The 23916-nt window shown below is 38.2% G+C and overlaps 2 protein-coding genes across 2 annotated transcripts in view; both read right to left on the bottom strand.

Annotated features, from left to right (window-relative positions):
* Positions 1-9813, bottom strand: part of LOC128104022 (putative ankyrin repeat domain-containing protein 19) — a 33294-nt gene extending 23481 nt beyond the window's left edge. The window contains exon 1 of the mRNA XM_052728771.1: positions 7727-9813. Within this exon, the coding sequence (XP_052584731.1) occupies positions 7727-7998 (272 nt within the window). The 5' untranslated portion in view covers positions 7999-9813. The remainder of the gene's footprint in view (positions 1-7726) is intronic.
* A 5288-nt stretch (positions 9814-15101) lies between these two features.
* Yme1l1 (YME1 like 1 ATPase) overlaps positions 15102-23916 on the bottom strand; it is a 36766-nt gene continuing 27951 nt past the window's right edge. The window contains exons 13-19 of the mRNA XM_052729062.1: positions 21412-21524; positions 20221-20376; positions 19666-19817; positions 18571-18697; positions 18413-18486; positions 17437-17523; positions 15102-16177 (exon numbers count right to left, since the gene is read on the bottom strand). Coding sequence (XP_052585022.1) covers positions 16034-16177; positions 17437-17523; positions 18413-18486; positions 18571-18697; positions 19666-19817; positions 20221-20376; positions 21412-21524 — 853 coding nt within the window. The 3' untranslated portion in view covers positions 15102-16033. The remainder of the gene's footprint in view (positions 16178-17436; positions 17524-18412; positions 18487-18570; positions 18698-19665; positions 19818-20220; positions 20377-21411; positions 21525-23916) is intronic.

Here is a 23916-nt window from a genome sequence, read left to right as displayed (position 1 = left end):
CATGTGGATCATTTGGATCCAGAGATTGATTGCATTCTGGTTATTTTACCCTCTAAGCATTCTCCTACAGGAATATTAATGAAGAGGAAAGATGTTATCTTAGAATGGATCTTTTTACCACATAAACAGAGTAAAAAATTAAAAACTTAATGTGGAAAAGGTCTCTGAGTTGATTCTAAAAAGAAAATTGAGACATCGTCAGAAATAGACCCAGCAGAAATTGTAGTACCTTTTACTAATGATGAAATTGACAGATTGGCAGAAAGTAAACCTTGGCAAAGAGTGTATAGTAATTTTTTGGGGAGAGGTTAACAACAAATATCCCAAAAGCAAGAGAATTCAATTTACAAAGAGAACTAACTGGATCCTTCCTAGCACTGTATGTGGAACACCAATATCTGGAACTCCTCCATTCTATACTGATGCAAAGGCAAGTTACAAATAAGAAAATTTAAGTAAAGTGACTTAAAGGATTTAGGATTCTGTCCAAAAGTCAGAATTCTATACTATTCTGATGGTATTAATAGATTTTACAAAACCTCTTAACATAGTTACTAACTCTCATTGAGTTGTTTTACACATTGAAACTGCTGAATTTATTCCTTATGAGTCAGAATTAACTTTATTTATTCAGTTATAAGAAATAATCAGGAATATGAATCATCCCTTATATATAAAACACACATCCAATCACATATGGGTCTACCAGGCCCTCTAGCACAAGGTAATGAAGAAATTGATCAACTATTGATAGGAAATGTACTGGAGGCCTCAGAATTTCATTAAAAAAATCATGTAAAAAGCAAGGTTTGAAAAAGGATTTTTCCATCACTTGGCAACAAGCCAAGGAAATTATAAGGAAAAGTCCTACTTGTTCTTTATACTACCAAACTCCACTACCTGCAGGAAGTAACCCAAAGGATACTCAAAGGAATAAAATCTGGCAGATGGATATGTTTTATTTTGTAGAATTTGGAAAATTAAAATATGTACACCACAACATTGATACCTATTCAGAATTTCAATGAGTGACTGCTTTGAGTTCTGAAAAGGCTGATTCTATAATTACACATTTGCTAGAAGTTATGGCCATCGTGGATATACCTGTACAAATTAAGACTGACAATGCTCCAGCATATGTCTCTGGTAAAGTGAAATAGTTTTCTTGCTTATTACAATATAAAGATATTACAGCTGTAACACACAATCCTACAGGGCAAGCAGTCATAGAATGATCAAATCCAACTCAAAGAATATGCTAAAGAAACAGAAAGGGGTAATAAAGACCCCCCAAAATAGATTGCATAATACTTCATTAACTTTGAATTTTCTGAATGCTAATAAGAAAGGAACAACAGCCGGGTGGTGGTGGCGGCAGCGGCGGCGGCGGCAGCAGCAGCAGCAGCAGCAGCAGCAGCAGCAGCAGCAGCAGCAGCAGCGGCGCACGCCTTTAATCCCAGCACTCGGGAGGCAGAGCCAGGCAGATCTCTGTGAGTTCGAGGCCAGTCTGGGCTACCAAGCAAGTTCCAGGAAAGGCGCAAAGCTACACAGAGAAACCCTGTCTTGAAAAACAAAACAAAACAAAACAAAAAAACAAAAGAAAGGAACAACAGCTGCAGAGAGACATTGGATAATAGAAACTACAGATTTAAATCAGCCTGTATACTTTAAAGATGTACTGACATCAGACTGGAAACCAGGATATGTGTTATGTTGGGGAAGAGGTTTTGCTTTTGTTTCCTCAGAAGAAAGCTATGAATACCATAGCTTTATCAAAATTGATAAAGATTCGATTTGACCAGGAGAGACCTCTTAATTAGAAGAGATGATAGTTCATCAACCAGCATGACCATCCAATTTAAATTATAAGATAGCAAGTGCTTCTCATTTGATCAGATGTAATTGCCAAAAGGGAACCTCCCCAAAGTTAGGGTTGGGGCAGGGTTTTGTTTTTGTCTTTTCAGGAGCATGAAGGCCTCCAGCTAAGGAATCTGAAGGCCACCGAACAAATGAGACATGTGAAGAAAAAGGAATAATCATCCAGAAAAATGCCCCAAGAAAAAGAATAAATTGCCTATTGATATATCACATCTCCAACAGGATAAAATTTCATGAATCTTTCTAAATGTTTGTTTTTGCTGTCCTCTACAGATACATAAATCAAATGATCTTTGGGCAGTCCAGTCCAATTAAAAATTAAATCTGGCTTTAGGTTTGGGTGTGGCTCTCTCCTTCTCTAAACCCAAGTATGCTTGTTAAAGGAAAATGCAAAATCTCTCTTATATCAGAAAAACCACCTGATATGAAACAGAAGAAAAACCAAAATTAAGGTACTATTCTATTGTTACTAATATCATGATCCTTTGGTTTTATTTTGACTCCTTGAAGCTTTTCTTAAGGCATAAATATTATCTCAAAATTTATAAGATCAATATATGTATGTATATATGTGTGTGTGTGTATATATATATATATATATATATATATATATATATATTAAACTTTTTGTCATGATATTAACGGTCATATACGGAATACTAACTAATTCTATTAAAAAAAAAGACTTCATCTAGTTTCCTGTACATGATTTCAGGTTTGGGTCTCTATCAGTTTTCTGCAATGAAACCATGACCATGCCTAAGGGTAACCTTTGAAGTCTCCAAAAGGATGATGGGGCCCCACAATAGTAATTCCACATGGACTACGATAACACCACTAAGCTGAAAAACACCACCCAAAGATCAGCTTTGGACTACAAACTGCTCAGGACAATCTCGAGGTGTCTATCTGAGATGATCTACTCTCTCAGACTACTCTAACCAGTACTTGAGACAAGCCCTGCACTTTCTCATTATGCAGAGACTGGACAACAAATGATACAGCTACCTTTCCCTTGACAATTAACCCACATTTTTCTTTTTGGGATCCCCTAAAGATGCCATCACCCCCAGACAGCAGGAAGTAAATTTAAGAACATGATGACCATACTCTCAAGAGGTGGGCTGGGTAGTTTTTGGTCTTTCAATGGGTTATGGATATTTGTCACCATTTAGGGTGATTGGTTACAAGTTGCTGTTGGTATTGGTCAGGAAAAAAGCTAAGTTTAGATTCAGGGTTCTTATTTTGAAAAGAGAAAAGGGGGATATAGATAGGATAGGATAAAAGGGTGGATTATGGAATCTATTTTAAATAGCAACTACTTGTTTAAAATATTTACATTGATATGGATCTTTGTATATTGATGCAAAGTTAAGATTATTTTTTTAGAACATACTATACAGCATTTATAATCTTGTTCAAGGTATTGTACCTATGCAACTCATTTAACAATGTAATGCAAAGTTCTAGTCTTTGAAAGTTATTATTACAAACTAATTAGAATATAAAAATGCAGGTTAGTAGTTAGTCACCTATTACAATCGAACTTGAAGTCATATTAGGTATGTTTTCAAGGTCAAACAGAGATATATTTTAGATAGACAGGTCATTCTCAAACGCTTCTGAGGTCTACAGAATATGTCATTTAAGATGTTTTAATAAGCCGGGCGGTGGTGGCTCATGCCTTTAATCCCAGCACTCGGGAGGCAGAGGCAGGTGGATCTCTGTGAGTTCGAGGCCAGCCTGGACTGCCAAGTGAGTTCCAGGAAAGGCGCAAAGCTACACAGAGAAACCCTGTCTTGAAAAAACCAAAAAAAAAAAAAAAAGATGTTTTAATAACATAAGTTTTTTTATGACAATGAGACATGTCTGCTCCTGGCAGCACCAATCTACTTCAGCGATGATGGGCATCAAAGAAATTCCATATGGAGTTTACTTTCCTTGTGGCAAAAGTTAGCCACTGGGCAAGAAAATGCCCTTACTTCAACTGCTGACAGTGTGATTTCCAAATGGGACACAAAAGAAAGAACTGACAACTTTTCCAAGACAAGTTAAAATAGCCCTTCAGAATATCCTGCTTCACAGAAAGTCTATCAGATATTCTAGGCCTGTAGGCCAAAGCTGGGTGCCCCAATGTTACTGAAGAACCTTGGGTGACTGTCTGGGCAGCCAGCTGTTTCTGTCACTTTTCACATTTTTTGGAAGTTGCTTGCTTGCACATCTTGTTTACTCAGGTAATATTTCCTTCTTGGGTCTCTGAGGGAGTTGAAGACTTTATAGTTATAGTTTCCCTTGTTACCAGAAATTTACTAAAGAGGAAAAAAGTGTATAAGGTTGAGAGACATTAAAAGATAATTGTGGTAATGCAAGTTAGAACAGAATGTGAATTAGGTACAACCTTTTGGATTCACCAAAATAGGATAGAAAATAGAGTATTTTCTCTGAATTTGTTAATTGTTAATGGACTAGACATTGTTGATGTACTTATTGGCTTTATATATTGTATATAGTTATTGTACTTATTGTATATTGTTTTTCTTAAAGTAGTTATAAACTTCTTATTTTAGACCAAAAAAGGGGAAATGTGGTGATATTTTGTTTGTAATCTAACAAACTTTTCTTAAAGATCAGAGTTCAGAGATAAACCACTGGTTAGCTATAGAGGCCAGGTACTTGGAAGACAGAGGCAGACACATCTCTGTGAGTTCAAGGCCACCCTGGGCTATACAAGATTGATCCAGTCTAAAAGAGAAACAGAGCCAGGGAGTGGTGGCACACACCTTTGATCCCAGCACTTGGGATTTCACGCCTTTAATCCCAGCACTAGGGAGATGGAGACAGGAAGTGATATGGCTGGGCAAAGAGAGGAATATAAGGCGGGAGGGGATAGGAGCTCAGGCCCTTTCAGGCAGAGGATTAGGTAGAGGTAAGAAGTGGTTGTGATTTGCTCCTTTGTCTCTCTGATCGTTCAGCATTTTCCCCTAGATCTGACTCCAGATTTTTATTATTAAGACCAATTATGATTCGTGCTACACATTGTGATGCTTCGTTGAGAATGTATACAAAGTAATTAAGAAAGTTTTACTTATAACATGCTAGATATCATATTACTCCAACTTAACATACATAGTATTTCAGGTGGGTGTGGCCACCTTAAGATGATGAAGCTGGAATGCCCTTCTCCTGTTTTACAATTGGTAGTAATGGTTAGATTTATTAGTACTCAAAATTCTGAGTCAGAGCACAATCCTACACACAATGGGTCCACTGTAATCTAGTCTTGCCATTTGCATTTAATAAATTTCACTTCTTACAAATACAATAAGAACAGCAATAACAGTAGCAAGAGCTAAGCACATACTAATCAGGGCTTTGGTTTTCAAGAAACTTTTAAGCTAAAGAAAGGAATTGCAGGAGTTAAATGAAGTATGCTTTATTTTAGTCAATATTGCTAGTCTGGGCAAAGAAACACGAAGTTTTCAAGGAGAGATGGATACTGAAAGATAGTAGTATGTACATCAGAGATAGTCAGGTTAAGTCTGGAGACTAAATTGGATTGAGAGAATGGGGAAATAAAGTTAATTTTCTATAAAGGAACTTCTATAAAATAAGAAAATACCTTTGCAATATTAATAGCCATTATATTTGCTATCTTTTATTTTCATACTTATGATCAGTGTCTAGTTTGGATTTCTATTGCTGTGACAAAACACCATGACCAAAGCAACTTGAGGGGTATGGTGGTTTGAAAAAATATGACCTCCAAAGAGAGTGGCACTATTAGGAAGCATGGCCTTGTTGGAGTAGGTATGGTCTTGTTGGAGGAAGTGTGTCACTGTGGAGGCAGACTTTGAGGTCTCATATATGCTCAAGCCATGCCCAGTGAGACAGACCATTTCCTGTTGCCTGTGAGTCAAGATGTAAAAACTCTCAGCTCCTTCTCTAGCACCATGTCTGCCTGCATGCTGCCTTACTTCCCACCATGATGATAATGGACTAAACCTCTGAACTGTAAGCGAGCCACCCCAATTAAATATTTTCATTTATAAAAGTTATCATGGTCATGGTGTCTCTTCACAGCAATAGAAACCCTGACTATGACAGGGAGGAAGTTTATTTAGCTTACACTTCCACAGCACTATTCATCAGTGAAGGAAGTCAGGACATGATCTCAAGCAGCGCAGGAACCTGGAGGCAGGAGTTGATGCAGAGACCATTGAGGTGTGTTCCTTACTGGCTTGCTAAGCCTTCTTTCTTATAGAATGACTTGTTCAGCCTTCTTTCTTATAGAATGCAGGACCAATAGTCCAGGAATGTCATTACCCACAATGGGCTGGGTCCTTTCCCATCAATCACAAATTAAGAAAACTCCCTACATCCTGATCTTAGGGAAGCATTTTCTTAATTGAGGTTCCTCCTCTCAGATGACTTTAGTTTGTGTCAAGTTGACACAAAACTATCCAGCACTATCAGTCTACAATTATTTGTATGTATAAATCTATATAGAATAAAACATACTCAATAATATTTACACTATATAAAAATCTATAAGCACAGATAAAAAGATTCTCTTCAGAAGAGACTAAGTATTGACCGAGAATATCAATACATATATACACACAAAGTTAAGAGAAAATGTGAAATTTTCATCTGTACATGAACAGTCCTACTCTTCAAAGGATTATTTGAAGGAATAACAGAAGTACATGCAGCACCATTATCAACCAACCACACAGGATTCAAAAAGTTAAGACTCAATGCCAACATTAATGTAGATTATATTCTGTATCACTGCAAATAAGCTGGAAAGAAATAAAAGATGGTCAGATACCCTCAGTGTTCAAATTAAATATTTAAGTAATAAAAATGGAAGAAATTCATTTGTAATTCAAATGCTTGAAAATAATACATTAGATTTTTACATATAGTTTGCTAATAAAAATCCATAATCAATGTTTTTGTGGATGTAACCAAACTGAGTTGTCACTTAGCACAACAAGCTATATCTGACTATGCTAACATTCCTCTTTGTCTCTCTATGCTTCTTTCAAAGGTGAAATATTCCTTCCAATGGATGCACTGTTATTTAAGTAACTCTGTGTTCTTTTAATGGTTTGATATTTTAAGGCAGGTTGATAAAAACAAAGTGCTGTTTTTGTTTTTTCTACTGGAACCAAGAGGTAGAGATGCGTACAACTTTTAAATGCAGCAGGAAGAACAGGTACACTCAGCCACCTTCCCAGTTCAAGTCCTTACAACACACAGCAGTTAAATATGTGTGTGTACATATATATGTATATATATGGTTATTGGATTTTATTTGAAGAATTTTTAGCTTTGAAAGCAATACATTATGAAGAATATTCCCTTTGTCTTTCACTTTTCTCCATGTATTTAACATTGTATTCTTTTTTTTTTTTTTTTTTTGGTTTTTCGAGACAGGGTTTCTCTGTGTAGCTTTGCGCCTTTCCTGGAACTCGCTTTGGAGACCAGGCTGGCCTCGAACTCACAGAGATCCGCCTGGCTCTGCCTCCCGAGTGGTGGGATTAAAGGCGTGCACCACCACCGCCCGGCAACATTGTATTCTTAATGTGTACACTTAGATAAAATGATGTGATTTAATTTTGTTAGTTAACACTTTTAAATAGTCTGTTGACTCTCTAAGGGGGTCCCAGGGGAAGGGAAAGCAATTTTTCCCTTGTGCTGACTGGGTCATGGGTCCCCTCCCAGGTGCGCCTGCGATGCCAGGGAGCAGAGTTGGGTTCTCACGCCCTTGTTCTTGTCTTGGGAGCCAGTAATGGTGTCTTCTCCCACGCCAGCCCTTGCCCAGGTCTAAAGGCCCTCTTACCTATTCTCCTTGTCTCTGTGATTGACTTCGTATTTCCCCAGACTTAAGTACAGCCGCACAAAAGGTAAATCTCCCGCACAGGCTGCCATGTGCAGATCGTTGTCAGGAAAGTATGCCATGTCTAAATACGCAGGATCCTGAGTCCCAAAGCACGGGGTGTTTCTCGGTGCCTTGATGTCGCAGAAACCCAAGGGCGTCTCTTCAAGATACTTTTTCTGACATTTACAGAGCCCAGAGAAGCCTTGGGAACCCTGAGGCATCCTCCCTCCCATATCAGGCACGGTTTATAGCAAGCCAACCGTTACCCGACCTGGTATCAACCAACGTTATTATAACAAGCCAACCCTCTCCATCTCATATCAAATTATAAGCCCACCCTCCTGTTTTTAATATTTTGCATATTATAATTAGTCTACCCCTCCTTATCGCGATATCAATGATATAATAAGTCCACCCCTCCTGATCCAAATATTATTGTTTGTTATAGACTAGCCAAGTCTCCTCAACATCCTCTCAAGTCAGTTCCTGGTTTAGTGTTTCAGTTGATAGCAACTGAAGAGACAGTTGACAGAACGGCTGTTGTCAAGCCATGCTAGTGGACACAAGTATGCAAGGGTGTGCAGAACACGAGCTATAGATATGCCCTTGTGCATGAACATGTGCTTGCGTCTAAAGCCAGTAAAGGTCAGTGCGCATGCGCATAGTACAGCCTGTCAAATCTCGGCAGAGCAGACCGGCATTGCTTCAAACATCAGAAGACAAAGCTGGAGGGATGGCTCAGTTTCAGGAGCACGCACTGTTCTTCCAGATGGACCTAGCTTGGTTTCCAGCGCCCACCACAGGTGACTCACAAACCTGTAGCGCCAGACGAGCCGTTGCTTTCTGAAATGTAGGCCCATTCCTTCACATACACAATTAAAAATAACAAATATTTTAAAATTTCATTATCAGAAAGCTGGATGACTGTTGGTCATTTGCTCAAGGCCAACTTGCTGCTGTGGGAAAGCAGTCCTTGAAAAGCTGGAGAAAGGGGGACTAAGAATGCCAAGGGCTTACTCTACAAGAAAATCTCTCCGAACACAACAGCCTCATTTCTATTCTTCTCCACATCTCGTAGAGTCCTGCGGGTCTGTGTGAGAATTCAACAGTAGAACTAACAGTCTGTTCTCATGGTTTCAGAGGTGAGTACAAACTTTGAAGAAAAACCCATGTACATTCTATGCAAACTGAATACCTCCTTGTCCTCCTCTTCCTTTCCTCCCTCCCAAGACAGCTAATCTCCTGCTCCTTCTCTTCCTCTTCTTCCTCCCCCAACTTCCTGTCCAACCTGAAAAACACCTCCTCCAGCAGCTCTATCAGCTTCTCAATCAACGAACAAAATGAGTCCTTCTACAAAGCACATGGCTAAGGAATTTGCAGGATGTCAGTTCCCACAGTAGCTGTCTTTTGCCATGATGCAAAGAATGCATCCATACCCTCATTTTCAAATTCTGCAAACATGCCGTCCAAGAAGTAGAACTTCCACATCCCAGGTCTCTTCTGTCCAACACTACCTCAGTTCATTCTGGAGAGCCCCATGAGTTCACAGCTCCTGCACTTTACCTCACCTTACCGGCACAGTGCTGCAGGTATCCAATTAACTCGTGCTCTGGTTCTGCTTTCAGCTCAGAGCAATGGTACCTTTCCTCCAGGCTACTGCTGATGCCAGGAATTCCCCCTAGTTATGTGCAATGCTCCGATCCATGTGTGTGAGGGTTGCTGGACATTGTCTTATGGGTGTCAGTGTGAGCCTTGCTATTGGTTCACATGCTCTGAAAAAACTGAATTGTATTGTCTTTAAAAGTTTTGTTCATTTTGATCTCTTAAGCCCTCTATCACATACTGATTTTCTCCAAGAAACAATACAAAGAAAATATGTTAGCATTTTTACACTGTATAATTATAAAATCAAATGTGTAATTTGGGAACACATGATCTGACATACATTCCTGGAGAGTTTGAAGGTATTTTCTAATGAAATAAAACTCAAAAATAAAACCAATAAAATGAGAATTTTACAACAAATGTTTAAAATATGGCAGTGGGTGTTAATTATTATTATTATTTTTTTTTTTTTTTTTTTTTTTTGGTTTTCCGAGACAGGGTTTCTCTGTGTAGCTTTGCGTCTTTTCCTGGAACTCACTTGGTAGCCCAGGCTGGCCTTGAACTCACAGAGATCCGCCTGGCTCTGCCTCCCGAGTGCTGGGATTAAAGGCGTGCGCCACCACCGCCCGGCCGGGTGTTAATTATTTTAAAACATCAATGCTCACTTTTACTTGCCATTTAGTATGCTAAGCAGTGTATATATACTTTATATAAATAACAAAATAGTATTCCTGATACTTCCCTTAGCATAAAAACCTAATGCTCAGAAAACTTCCTTCTGAAAACAGATATATCCAATGCTTAGAATTCTACCCTCTTAATAGCACATTACTCTTATAAAATGGATTTCATTGTAATATTTTTGCATGCATATAATGCATTTGATCATATTCCTCCCCATTACCATCTCATATGCCCTTCTTCCCACCCCATCTCATTCTTCTTTCCCAATTCTCCACCTTTAGTATGCATTGCATTTCTTCACTTCTGGACTCCACCTGTAAACAAAATGTGTTTTTCTGAGCCTGGTCTAATGAGGACATACTGCTCCATCCATTTTCCTAAAAGTTGCACATGCACAGAAAATCCAAATTCTTTCAAATTAATGAAAACTCACACCTTTGCACACTGACATAACTTTAAATCAGTTACACAAAAATCACATTCTCACTCACAATTGCTCATGCACACATCTGTACCCTCAAACATGTTCACATTGACAACACATTCTCACTTTGCATATCACAATTCTACTCTTGCACTTATCAACCCAACTCATACTTACACACTCTCACATGTTACATATTATTGAACTCTTGTGCACAACCAACATGCACACATTTGCACTCAAATCACTCATTTCACAACCACAGCTTTACAAATACATACAATACACTATGTACTCTTAATATACGCCTGCACTCACAGAAATACACATACTCAAATGGATACACATGCTTACATATTATTTCAAACTCATACACAAAAACTACACATAGTAACTCAAACACACATGCTCACATGAAAATCACACACTAGGATACATGCATAAATACACTTGCAGAGTTACATACTAACACTTCACACCATTCTGCCTTCTCCCAGCTACTACCACAACAGGTAAGAAGCAGTCCTCAGACCCTATGTTCTTAATCTCTGCCTTGCTCTTAGCTCCTAGCCCTGACAGGTAAGGGATCCTAGACACTAAGCAGTCAGCCCAAACTTGTACCTTCCTCTCAGCTCCTGCAGCCTACAGGTAAATCGGTCTCCAGACACAACACTTGATCCAAAAATCTGCCTTCCCTCAGTTCTTTGGGGCCAACAGGTAAGGAGTTCCAAAACTTGACAAGAACATCACCAGGCCATTGTGGGAGGGAAAGTTTTCACAGGGCCCTACCCTGAGACAAAGAACTACAGGGAACAAAGGGCTGTTGACAACCAGAGTAGTCTGCTCCAAGGGAGGAGCCCTCTAATTGGTTATCCAATACCGGGTGGTCAGCCCTGAAATGGCGTCCATACAAGCAACACTGAGGAGTCTAGCAAGATTGTGTGTGTGTGTGTGTGTGTGTGTGTGTGTGTGTGTGTGTGTGTGTGTGTGTGACAACAAAGGAAATGGAGGCCAGAGATTTGAGAGGGAGCAAGGGACAGTGGAGCACGGGAGAAGTTGGAGAAGAAAATGGAATAGGGGAAGATGATGTAATTATATTTTAATAAAATAAAACCTACCTCCTTAAATAGCTAATCAGGTGTTTCCTTAAGAATTCATCAGATTGTCCTGAAGCATCATATGTTACCCTGTTCTTCATGCTTTTTGTCTTTGGTTCTTGTTCATTTATGATTGGCACCTTCCAAATTCCAGTTCCTAAAACTTCAAAAAATGCTGGCAAAGGGATGTCAGCCACAACCATCTCCATCTACCGAGGGCTGCTAGATCACCCAATGCCATGCATTTCACCTACTCTTAGTATGAACCCCAGAGGGACACACCCAGCTCATTCATTATTCCTATTCAGCTCCCAAGCAGCCAAGACTGATCATCACCCCATGTTCTAAACACCTGGGTCCCAAATCCTTGAAGGGGAAATGTTACGATAAAATAAATACGTACATTACATATGCTAAAATGTTAAGAGTTAAAGGTACATAGATGGTCTTACAACTGGCTGTGTGACAGCCAAATTAACTAAAAGACAGGGCTCTAATTAAATTAGTTTTTACATGTTAATATTCCATTACATTTGGCTTGAAATACATAAAGTCAATATCCTACCTGCTACAAACTAACTTGAGGGAGAAATATCCTATACCAATATACCAACATATAAGCAATTGGAGAGCAAAATGTAATGCATACTATGACTATGGTAAATTGTTATGTGTTGTGAGAGCTCAGTGAGCAGACTCTAGAAGTGAGGCAGCCTCCCACTGCTCCCATTTCAGACTCAAATATGTTTGTCTCATAGTGTCCTCCAAGGCCCCTTGTTCAGATTGGGGGTAGTTTCCCACCACTGTTGGGGGTGGGAGGTGAACCAGCCCAGAAGTAAAAACAGTGTCCTTGAAATCAGCTTGAAGATTCCCAACTGTCATTACTATTGTTTATTCCATAATATTGAAGTGCCTACAGAGAGGAAGAAAATTCAGAAATTTAGTCACAAGAATTTGATCCACAAGTTAACACAGCAGAGAGGACAGTCTCAACTGGAAACTCCAGCAACTGGCCCATCTTTCCCAGTCCACTTCTGCAGGATATTCTCGCACCTGATTTGGTATGTCTCTATTTGTTTTTACTTGGAAAGCTCACCTGAGGGACCATTCTGTTCTGCCCAGACTCCATGGGGAACTCCACTTTGCTGCCTTAAAGCACCTCCCAGTCAGCTTCTGTTGGATGTTTTGCTTTCTATCATCTGCCATTGCTATTTTACCTTTTCATTTGGTTTGCTTTCTACTGCTGTGATAAAGACCATGAACAGCCACTTGGCGAGGAAAGCTTCTTTAGCTTACAAGTCCCAATCACAATCCCTCAGTAAGGGAAGCCAAGACAGGAACTAAGATGACAACTTCAATAGGAAAAAATAATCCTCTACCCTTTACATCCCATCTGTAGTCTGTTGTCACAAACTCTTGAAAATGATTGTAGATATTTTCCTACTAACATCTATACTAAAAGTAGTGATTTAAATACAATCACCAGGGTGCTCTAAATTTAAGTGTTTACTTTTATCAGACTTTCATATTTTCAGGTATACTGTACTAGCAAGTTTCTTTCCATTTGAATAACTCCCTTTTGCAGTTCTTCAACAAATCAGGAGGTGATGTCTTCTCACAGCTTTTGTCTCTGAGACTGCTTTACTTCTGAAGGTCAGTTTTGTGGAGTACAAAGTTCGTGGCAGGCAGGGCTTTCCTTAGCACTCTGAACACAGGTTATTCTGAGCCAACGGCCATTACAGTCGGTCCCCATCTCACTGTCACCAGAGAAGAGTAGACGTAGGGTCTGTCCATTACTGCATTTTATGGTGGTATGCAAGCCCAATACTGAGTTCTAGACCATGTTCTCTGCTTGCTCCCCTCTTCCCGCGGGGAGACTGTGTCTTCATGCTCTGCTGGCTGGATGTGGGCAAGTGTAACTTAAGGAATGTACAAACTGTCTTTTCTATCCTACTCAATGCATGTTTTCTTACTACTATCCTACAACCAGGTTCTTTATTCTTATTTGGCTTGCTTAATCCAAATGAAGGTATTTTCACATATAATGAATTATTTAAGTGGGTGTTCATGCTGGGGATGGATGATGGAGAGTCCAATTCCCATAATTCAATTCAGGCATTTGGATGGCTTTGAATGTGAGTTCATAAAAGCTTAAAACTGTTTTCTAAATTCACTCACTTTAAAATGCTTCAGTTGGAATGTGCTTTCAAAGTAAGTAGTATATCAGGAGAAACTCATTTCCAGTTGAAAAAAGTCAACTACAAAGCTCAGGCAAACCATCACAAACAACCACTTCATGACTCTTGGAATTAACAGAAGACCTACAACAAAGTATGACTTGTTCCTTCATGAAAACCAGAGTTCAACCAAGAACACGATTCTCTGGTTGTCCTGCCTACTCAGGACAGTTCCCAGCCCACAGGTTCAATGGTTAAACCAGAGTGAAGGAAGATGTGTAAAATAAGACTTGTGTGCCAGGAATGGTGAAGCATTCCTATAACCACCCAGAAGGCTCAGGCAGGATGGTCAATTGGAGGTTAGCCTACACTACGTACAGAGAACTTTCTGGAAAAGACCCAAAACAAACAAACAAGCAAAAAACACCCCAAGAAAAATAAAAATAAAAGCCTTATTCTCATTTTCACAAGAGAATTCAGTTGATCTGATGTAAATCTAGGATCGCAATGATAAGCAGCTTACTAGCCTTAAGTGGTTGGTTGCTCTGCAACATGCAAACAAGATGAGAGTAGATAGTCATGAGATTTCTGTGACGTGAGATGCGCACAGGAAGTTGATAATCACTTCACAAAATATTCTAAGTTTACCAGACATGCAGAGCAGAAAATTCTCCAGCTATCTATATCCACATTTGATTGTCAAAGTCTTTGCATACACATGAAGGAGAAGCAATAAAACCAACTAAAACTCAAAAGTCACAGTAAACTTGCGATATAATTTACCAAGACTAGAATTGTGAGGTATTCGATTTGAATGACATTGATGAGATACCACGTTATAGTGATTGGTGATGAAATTGTAAACCTCACATAATACAAGCTACAAAGGAAATTTGTATAGTTACTTTGAATTTTGAAGGCTTGAAAAAAATATCCTAAAACCTAATAGAAGGGACGATTATACAGAAAAAAAGTCTTTGGTCTATATATTTACAATGAACAAGTTTTATAACATGAAAATTACAACTCAATGTGACTGTAAAACTGTTTTAAGTTAGGTTAGATAAAACACGTTACCAATGTTTTCCATATGTGTATGTATGAATATGCAGAGAATGAGAGAAAGGAGAGAGTATGAGCATATGAACATGAGTGACAATGGAGATAGTAAAAAGCAGGAAAAATGAAAACAATCCATGAGTCTTGATCAAGAATATAAAAGAGTTCTACCAACATTTTCAGTCTGAAGTTGTTATCAAAATTTAAGATTATTTAAAAAGGCCAAGAATATCATGTAACAAGGTCCCTTTAATTATACCTATCTTCTTCAATGAAGACCATATACATCCTCAATGAGAAAACTGAATGTATTTTAATAGTTCCTTCAAGAATGTAATTTGGTTATAACACCAATACAATGCACTCTACATTCTACTGTTTTAAATTTGAAATTACTGATAAATCCTATAATATATGCAGATGCACAAGCCTTCCAACTCTGACAAGGCAGAAGTTGAAAGACCCCTTAAAGAAATTGAGTTTTTGGTTTCATTTTGATTGTGAGATTAAATGTAATTATACAATTATTCAGAATATACTTTGTTACTTGTTTATGTCATAAAATACTGGTGTTCTGAAACCAATTTTGTCAGTGAGATAGTACAATCTGAAAGAAAATGGGCATGCATGCTGCATTTTTAAAACATTATAATCATTTAAATTCTGATAATATCTTTGTTTACAATTCAAAAAGCTTCTTTGAAAGGCCATTTTACATGGTCAATTAAGAACATAATTAAGTACATCTTAATGATTTCCACTGATATATATGTAGAAATTGATTTACCCATGGCATTTGTTTTTTTACCAAAGAGAAATATTACTATCAGGAGATGATAGCTTTTCAATTATTTTAGCTTGCAAATTAAAAAAAAAATACTTACCAGTAGATAAAGGCACAATTTTTACTCTCTTCAAGTAATCAACCATAAAATGATTGCTTACTTTCAACATGATTGATTGACATTTTTCAAACAATCTGTCTTTAATCCTGACAGCTCTTTATTTATTGTGTTTTCATGTACTTGCTATGGGTTACTAATCTTCAATGGGTGTCATCATGGGAATAACCAAAATCAGATAATGTGACAGAAGACTGACAAAGTGTTTCACATCCTTGAGTTATACACCAAGTCAAGAATGGGGGTTGAAGAATGTTGCAAAAAGAGACTGCAGGGCTACTTATATTCTTGTAATAAAACCAACAATATCAAGAGAGTTATCATCTCACTTCCAATTTCTTCCCCTCAAGAACAATTTGAATCTCTTTGGCATCCAAAGTCTCATAAGTCAACAAGGCTTCTGCTAGATTCTTATGTTCTTTTGCATGAGTTTTCAAGATATGTTTTGCTCGTTCATATGATTCCTGAAAGAGAAAAGCAAGTCATAGAAGAAAATATAGAGATGCAATAACCATAGGTAAGGAGAAAATAAAACCAATGGGGCTTTAAAATGTTTTGATTTATACTTTTAAAAAAGCATTTAAAAGTTTTGTTTGAAAACATAAATTGTTTATATATAAGTATATAAACAGCACGTGGAATGTATCACAACAGAAGAGTTTAGAAACGTTTCAAGAGAGGCCTTTCCAGAATGTCCATTTTCTCTGTTGTGACTACTAAGCAGTTCTTTCTTTTCCCTCCAGCAGTTAAAGACTGGAAGACAGCTTTCCTGAAATTCCTACTCTTATTCCAGAAACTTCTTTGTTCCCATCACCATTTCCAGATCATTAGTAACCTATCTCTTGCAGAAAGCACTACTCCTCTGAAGGTCAAACCATTTGAATATTGGCTGCAAATCCCCCTTGACAAGCCCTCTAATCAATACTGATGATATTCCTCATTCAATAGACACCGACAGACCTTTTCCTTTATTCCAGGAGCCACTTTAAGGGATGGATAACTTCAGTACCTACGAATACGTAAGCAACCTTTCTAGTAAGCTCCAGACCAACATATCTAGTTCTAACTTAGAATCTTCATTATGATGTTCAAATTTAGCAACTTCTTATTAAACAAAAACATTCTACCCACACCAAGAGCTTGCATCCCAGTTTGGTCTCCATGCTTTTCAGTTAATGGTATAATATAGTTCCCAGAGGCAGAAATCTGGAAAATGGTTTCAGCTGCTCTCTTACTTTTCCTATCTGATACATACTATTTTAATTCTACGTAACTTTTTTTTTTTTTTGAGGCTAGTTTCAAATGTACTATGTAGTCAAGGGTGTCCCTGAACTTTTAATCCTCCTGCCTACACCTTCCAAGTGCTGAGATTACAGGCATGTGCTACCATGGCTAGTTTCTGTGGTACTGGGAATCAAATCCAGTGTTTTGTACATGCTAGGCAATCACTACCAACGGAAACATATCCCCAAATCTTTATCAGTATCTCTTGAGCACACTCAGAGTCTCTTTACCTCTTATATTTGATAGGGTGAGATTTAGAAGCACTAGTTATCGTCACTCATTTTTGTTTGCAGTGCTGGGGGCTAAACCCAAGGCATTTCATAAGGTAGGCAAAGCACTCTCTACTAATGAACTATACCCTCTTATTACTATTTTTTAAAGTACTTAGGCAGATTTTTTTTATTAAAAAAATAAATAATCAAGCTCAGAAAAGTATTACCCGTAGAAGGATTCTTATTTCTTGTTCAATGGCAGATTGAGTTTCAGGACTTAGTGTTCCTGCATCACTGTAGGTCATAACTCCAAGCTAAAATCAAAAGGAATAAAGTAATTGAACAAATTACTACCAAGAAATTTAGCACAGTTAAGTACTAGCCTATATATAAATGGGGGTAAGGGGGACAAGAAATGCAACATAAAAATGTTGAGTGCAATGAAATATCAACTTTGGAAAACATAGGGACAAATCAAAATAGCAAATGTATGATACAAAAATTGAAGTCTTTTAAGTGCCTTCTCAAAAACCCTGGCAGCTCTCCCAAATCTAGAAATTCACAGTTCATGTGCTGCTGTGGGATGTTCTGTATGTCAAATGTGTTGCTGATTGGTCAATAAATAAAACACTGATTGGCCACTGGCTAGGCAGGAAGTGTAGGCGGGACAAGGAGGAGAATAAAGCTGGGAAGTGGAAGGCAGAGTCAGGGAGACACTGCCAGCCGCCATGATGAGAAACAGCATGTAAAGATGCCGGTAAGCCACGAGCCACGTGGCAAGGTATAGATTTATAGAAATGGATTAATTTAAGCTGTAAGAACAGTTAGCAAGAAGCCTGCCACGGCCATACAGTTTGTAACCAATATAAGTCTCTGTGTTTACTTGGTTGAGTCTGAGCAGCTGTGGGACTGGCAGGTGAGAGAGATTTGTCCTGACTGTGGGCCAGGCAGGAAAATTCTAGCTACAATGTGCCTCATAGATTACAATGATATTGAAAATGTAAAATAAGTTCAGAAAGATGAAAGAGCTAAATAATTTAATTTAGCACTTTATTAGTTCATGATGTGTAAGTAGAAGAAAAATCTGTATTACTACTCAGAGCAATGCTCAGAATAAGTCTCAAATGAATTAGGAATCAGACAAGGAAAAAGAATGCTATCCACTCACAAACCTATCAAAGAATGACATGGGAAATCAACTACCTTTTCACTCATTCCAAATCTGGTAACCATCCTCTTTGCAATTTGTGTTGCATTATCAAAATCACTAGAAGCACCTAGATTAAAAACATAAATATACTTTTGAAAATCTTTAAATGAATAAACATAAATTTGAAGTAAATGTACTATCAAAAACCAACCTGTTGTAATATGATCAGTTCCAAATATGAGCTCCTCTGCCACTCTCCCTCCCATACTAACATCCATTTGTGCAAGCAGCTGGGCTCTGGTTTCATTCCACCTGTCATTCTCAGGCAACAGTGAGACCTATACAATTTCATAATAAGCACATAATAATAAAGACATTCAGATACAGTTCTGAAATAGTTATATTCATAACCAAAGTCATTCAATTTTTCCAGATAGTATTCAATATGATAATGCTGAAAGCCAAGCGATTTGACAAACATGGTCATCAGGTAACTTAATGACATAAAATCTTTATGACATGAAACCAACATGAAAAACAAAGAAAATTCTCTGTATAGGTGCATCTTACAAACAGCAGCTACATAATGCTGCAATAGGACTTTTTTCCAGCTGTATAAAAATATTGAAGCAGTCATATATTAGAAAGATTCAACACATAGCATGTACTATAAGAAGTACCTTAGAACAACTATGAAACCAGCCACTATGACATAAAATGTGTCTTTATGTCTAGTAGTTTATTTAGATACTTAAAAATTATAGTCTATAATCACTCTTCAATTATATTTTCATGGAAATATGTAACACCTGAAATATATTATGAAACTACTCTGATAGTAAATTATAGCAAATGGATCTTATTTCAATACTGTTCAGGAAATCAGAAAGGATAAAAATCATTAGGAAGTCACAATCCCCTACATAAGCTTCTAGAAAGGTATATTTGAAAGTGAATTTTAAAACAAGAAAATGAGGTATGTAAGTCAAGGTGGCTCAAACACGTGATCCTAGGACTTGTAAAGGTGAAGCAGGAGGATTACAAGTTTCAGGCCAGTCCAATGACATGGAGCATTTCCAGCCAACTTGAGCTACAAAGGGAGAAGTGAGACCCTGTTTCAAAGCAAGCAAACCAACAAAACAAAATGAAACAAACAAATCCAACTAAACTAAAATTAAAAAAAAAAAAACAACTAAACTAAACTGGTATATGGTTCAGTGGTGAGAGCTTGATTCACATTCATGAGTCTCTGAATTCAAACCAAAGTAATGGGGGGAGTGGGGAGGAAGGTCCATAGGAAACTTACATGTCCAAGTGTGGGCCCCCGTGGCATGATTGTAGCTTTATTGATTGGCATTGCATCCTTTGTGTAATATGCAATAATAGCATGACCAGATTCATGATAGGCTGTTATGGTTTTGTTTTTGTTATCGATTTCTACACTTCTTCTTTCTGGTCCTAAGATAAATAATGTACTATATTAGAAAGGTATACTTAACTGCTAGGCATGGTAGCCTATAATCCCAGCACTACAGAGGCAAGAGAATAACAGGTTCCAGGCTAGCTCATGATTCACTGTGATAACAGGAAGGCAGAGACACACACAGAGAATGCATGAGCACTCATTATGGAGGATGAAGGCATGGTGGCTCACTCACATCAGTAATCTCAGCATTCAGAAGGCTGAGGCAAGATGACTACCATGAGTTCACAGACAGTCTGAGGTACATTAGTAGAAATGAGGGCCACCAGACCAGCTTGGATTATAGAATGAGAGTCAGTCTCCAAAAAAAAGGTAGGGCAAGATGGAAACAAAGAAAAACATGAACTGCAGGATAAGGGGATGGGAAGGAAGGCATACCCATTAGAATTTTATCCTTGGAAAACTCTAGTTCCTTCATGGTAACCATTTCTTTTCCATCAACAGCTGCCTTTAATGCAGCTTGGTTCACAAGATTCTCCAACTCTGCTCCAGAAAACCCAACAGTACCTCGAGCTATGATTTCTGGATCAACAGCTATAGACAAAGAGAACAACGTAATAAATCTCCATCACTAAACAGAAGCTCTTCCACTGAACTCATGTTTTAAATGTAGAAAAAACACAATTACTCTGAATTACAACTTAAAACACATATCTTAAAACCAGAATTGAATTTACTAAAACTTATGCATCAAAATATGACATTGTATGTTAATATTACTAATTAATACTATTTGTAATAATACTGTTAACAATAATAAATTCTTATGTCAATAATAAAACTTCCAGAAAAGGTTTATTAACTTTCTGAAAACAAAACAAAAAGTGGACTTGCTGGAAATGAAATTAGAAACTTCAAATATGACCTACACTGGGCCTGGAGAGATGGCCCAGCAGTTAAGAGCACTAACTGCTCTTGCAGAGAACCCAGGTTCGGTTCCCAGGATCCACAGGTCAGCTCCTCCTCTGTCCTCTACTGGTACTGTGCATGTGGTATATATATATGCAGGCAGTTATACACATACAAAGATAGAAATAAATACATCTTAAATATGCCCTATACTAATGTCCAGCCTGACCACAAATTGAAAAAGCAAGCTCATAGTCAAAATTCTGTTCTCTTAAATACCACCTTGAAACACCTTGGTCTCCCTTTATGATAGGAAACAAACTTAGTTTTACAGGCTGATTCAAGATACATCCTTAAAATTATCGCAGCTTATACTACTGTCACTTATTTTCAAGTGGCTCCATGTTTTCATGTGCCTTGTTTCGTATTTTGCTTTCTTGCTAAATGGAGCCTTTTTTTTTGTATTTTGTATTTTTACTTTAAAATCTATAAATACCTGTCTATAAACCCCAAACAAAATTTCCTTTGGAATCAGGATTCAAGAATAAAATACAATCAGGGATATACACAAACTGAAGAATGCATGTATAAATGGGTATAAAGAGGATGAAAAAATTAACTGGTCTGAGGCATAAACCAAATAAGGACCACAAACAGGATGGCTAGATATGTACCCATTTTCCAGAAATAACAATGTTAGAATCAAGGAACTGAACTCACATTTGTCAAACTTTATTTTATTAAGATACCATTTCAAAATTTCAGTCCGACCCCTCACATCTGGCCTTGGAACTGTAACTTGCATGTCAAAACGACCAGGACGTATTAAGGCACTAAGGGAAAACAATTAAATACATATAAATTAATAAGCTGAAGATGCTAGCACACACTAAACGTGATGGGGAAGCAATGACAAAGATAAAAATGAATTCTGAATATCAATGTTCAGTCAGTTCCCTCAGAAGCACGGACAACAGTCTCAGTAAGTTTCAGAGGGTTCAATGGCACCTAACACCCATCATCACAGGACTCAAGATGCTAAGGACTCCCAGGGCCAACCTGGACTAGGTAGTGTCACCTCTGTGAACTAATAATGACCAGAAGGTAAAACAAAGGTCCATTTAGACACATGTGTGCAACTAAGGTGGCGCTCTCTCTCCTCTCCCTCCCTTTTTCTGTTTCCCACAAAGGTTCATTTATACACCCGCATACAACAAGGTGGCGCTATCTCTCCTCTCCCTCCCTTTTCCCGTTTCCCCCTGAGGACCACACATTTTCCTCTCTATTGCAGCTGTGCCCCTTCCCCAGTGGTCCCATTAGCTTTCCTGGTTTACACAGTTACTCCAGGTTATGTGCTCACATCTGAAGAGCTGGAGCTGGATGCGTTGTTTCCGTCGTTAGCCTACTACAGATTTTGTTTAAATGAAGATATCTAAGTCTTTTTGAGAGAGGATCTTTTATATTGCCCAACAGTCTTAACTCACTATGTAGCCCATGCTGGTCTCAAACTCAAGAGATCGGTCTGTCTCTTCCTCCTAAATGCTGAAATTAAAGGTGTGCAGCAAAATGCCTGGCATATATGAACTGTCTATATAAAAATATCTATAATACATGCAGGTCAGTATTACAAAACTATTATTTTATTATGTATTTTAATATATATTAAATATATACACTTATTGACAATGCTTCCCCAAAGAAATTCTCAAAACATTATAGGCTATTGCTACTGTCCTTGCCTGCCCCAGGGGTGGAAAGCATAATCTGTATTGATGAAGACACATGCACTTCAGACACAGGACCTAGAGACCTTTAAGCTGGAATGGACCTGAATACCTCCTTCATGAGGACTAGCCTTCATGGTATTAGAAGGAACCATGCCAGCTTCCAAAAGAGGGAAGCAACCAACATTCCTACCCAACTATGACACTGATGTAGGATGCCTTTCTAGACACTGAATATATGTGTTGCTCCCACTGGTTAATAAAGAAGCTGCTTTTGCCTATGGCAAAGGAGGATAAGAGCCAGGTGGGAAATTCAAGCGGAAGAAGGGAGGAGTAAGGGGCAGACTCCATCTAGCCGTGGAAGGAGCAAGATGCCAGCAGACTGGTAAGGCCATGGCCACGAAGCAAAATAAAGATTAATAGAAATGGGTTAATTTAAGTTGTAAGAGCTAGTTAGTATTAAGCCTGAGCAAAAGGCCAAACAGTTTGTAATTGATATTTAAGCCTCTGAGTGATTATTTACAAGTGTTATGGGACAGGGTGGGACAAAAAGCCTCATTTACATGAAACCTATGAACCACAATAATGATCAGCGTGGTACAATAACCCTAAGAGTTCAACAGTGGTATACAAACCTTGGTGGTAAACAACAGCTCTCTAATTGGACTTAAAACCTACTCAACAAGAGGAAAATCATGCCTGGTACTGGAAAGCTAGCCAGCTACCCAGGGCTAGTAAAGATCTTGGAGGAGAACCTACAACCACTATTTTACTAAACCAGCACAATCCCTAACTACATTCTAGATATTTGTCCTTATATCCACAGATAAGTGTAGTCTTCAACCCTCAGCAAGGAAACTTCTCGTTGCAACTGACAAGAGATCACTACAGAAAACTACACATAGTCAAAATGCAGAGTTGTGGAGCCCAGTATGAACTGATCCATGCAGAACACAACTCCTACACCTAAGGCTCAAGGATCATTAGGAAGAGGGGGTGGAAAGACTGTAAGAGCCAAAGGAGCAGGGAACTTGTAAGATTGTGTATCTCCTACAAATGTCAGAAGCTACACTCAGTGTCTCATCAACATGGTTGCCTAAACACGACCTCAACAAGGATGATGTCATGCTATGCTAAGGTGGATGGGGGAAGCTTATGAGGCCTCAGCCCTAGACAAAGAACTATAGGTAAGTAAAAAATACTAAGAACAGGAACATGAGTCTTTCCCAGGGAACAGCATACCAAATGGTTATTCAATACCAAATGGTCAGACCTAAAAAAACATATACATACAACTAACACTACATACACTTAGGAAGGTTGTATTTATGTATTTAGGAATACAGACACACACACACACGTAACAGAGATTAAAGAATAAAGGCCATGAATTTGAAAAAAGGTCTGGTTTGGTGGTGCATGTGTGTGTGTGTGTGTGTGTGTGTGTGTGTGTGTGTGTGTGTGTGTGTATATGTGTGTTGGGGGGAGGGGTTTCCCATGG

Source organism: Peromyscus californicus, unplaced genomic scaffold (assembly GCF_007827085.1).
Source record: "Peromyscus californicus insignis strain IS unplaced genomic scaffold, ASM782708v3 Scaffold_8__1_contigs__length_139910024, whole genome shotgun sequence".
NCBI lineage: Eukaryota > Metazoa > Chordata > Mammalia > Rodentia > Cricetidae > Peromyscus > Peromyscus californicus.
Note: the sequence above shows the minus strand (reverse complement) of the source record. Positions and strands in the feature narration are given on the sequence as shown.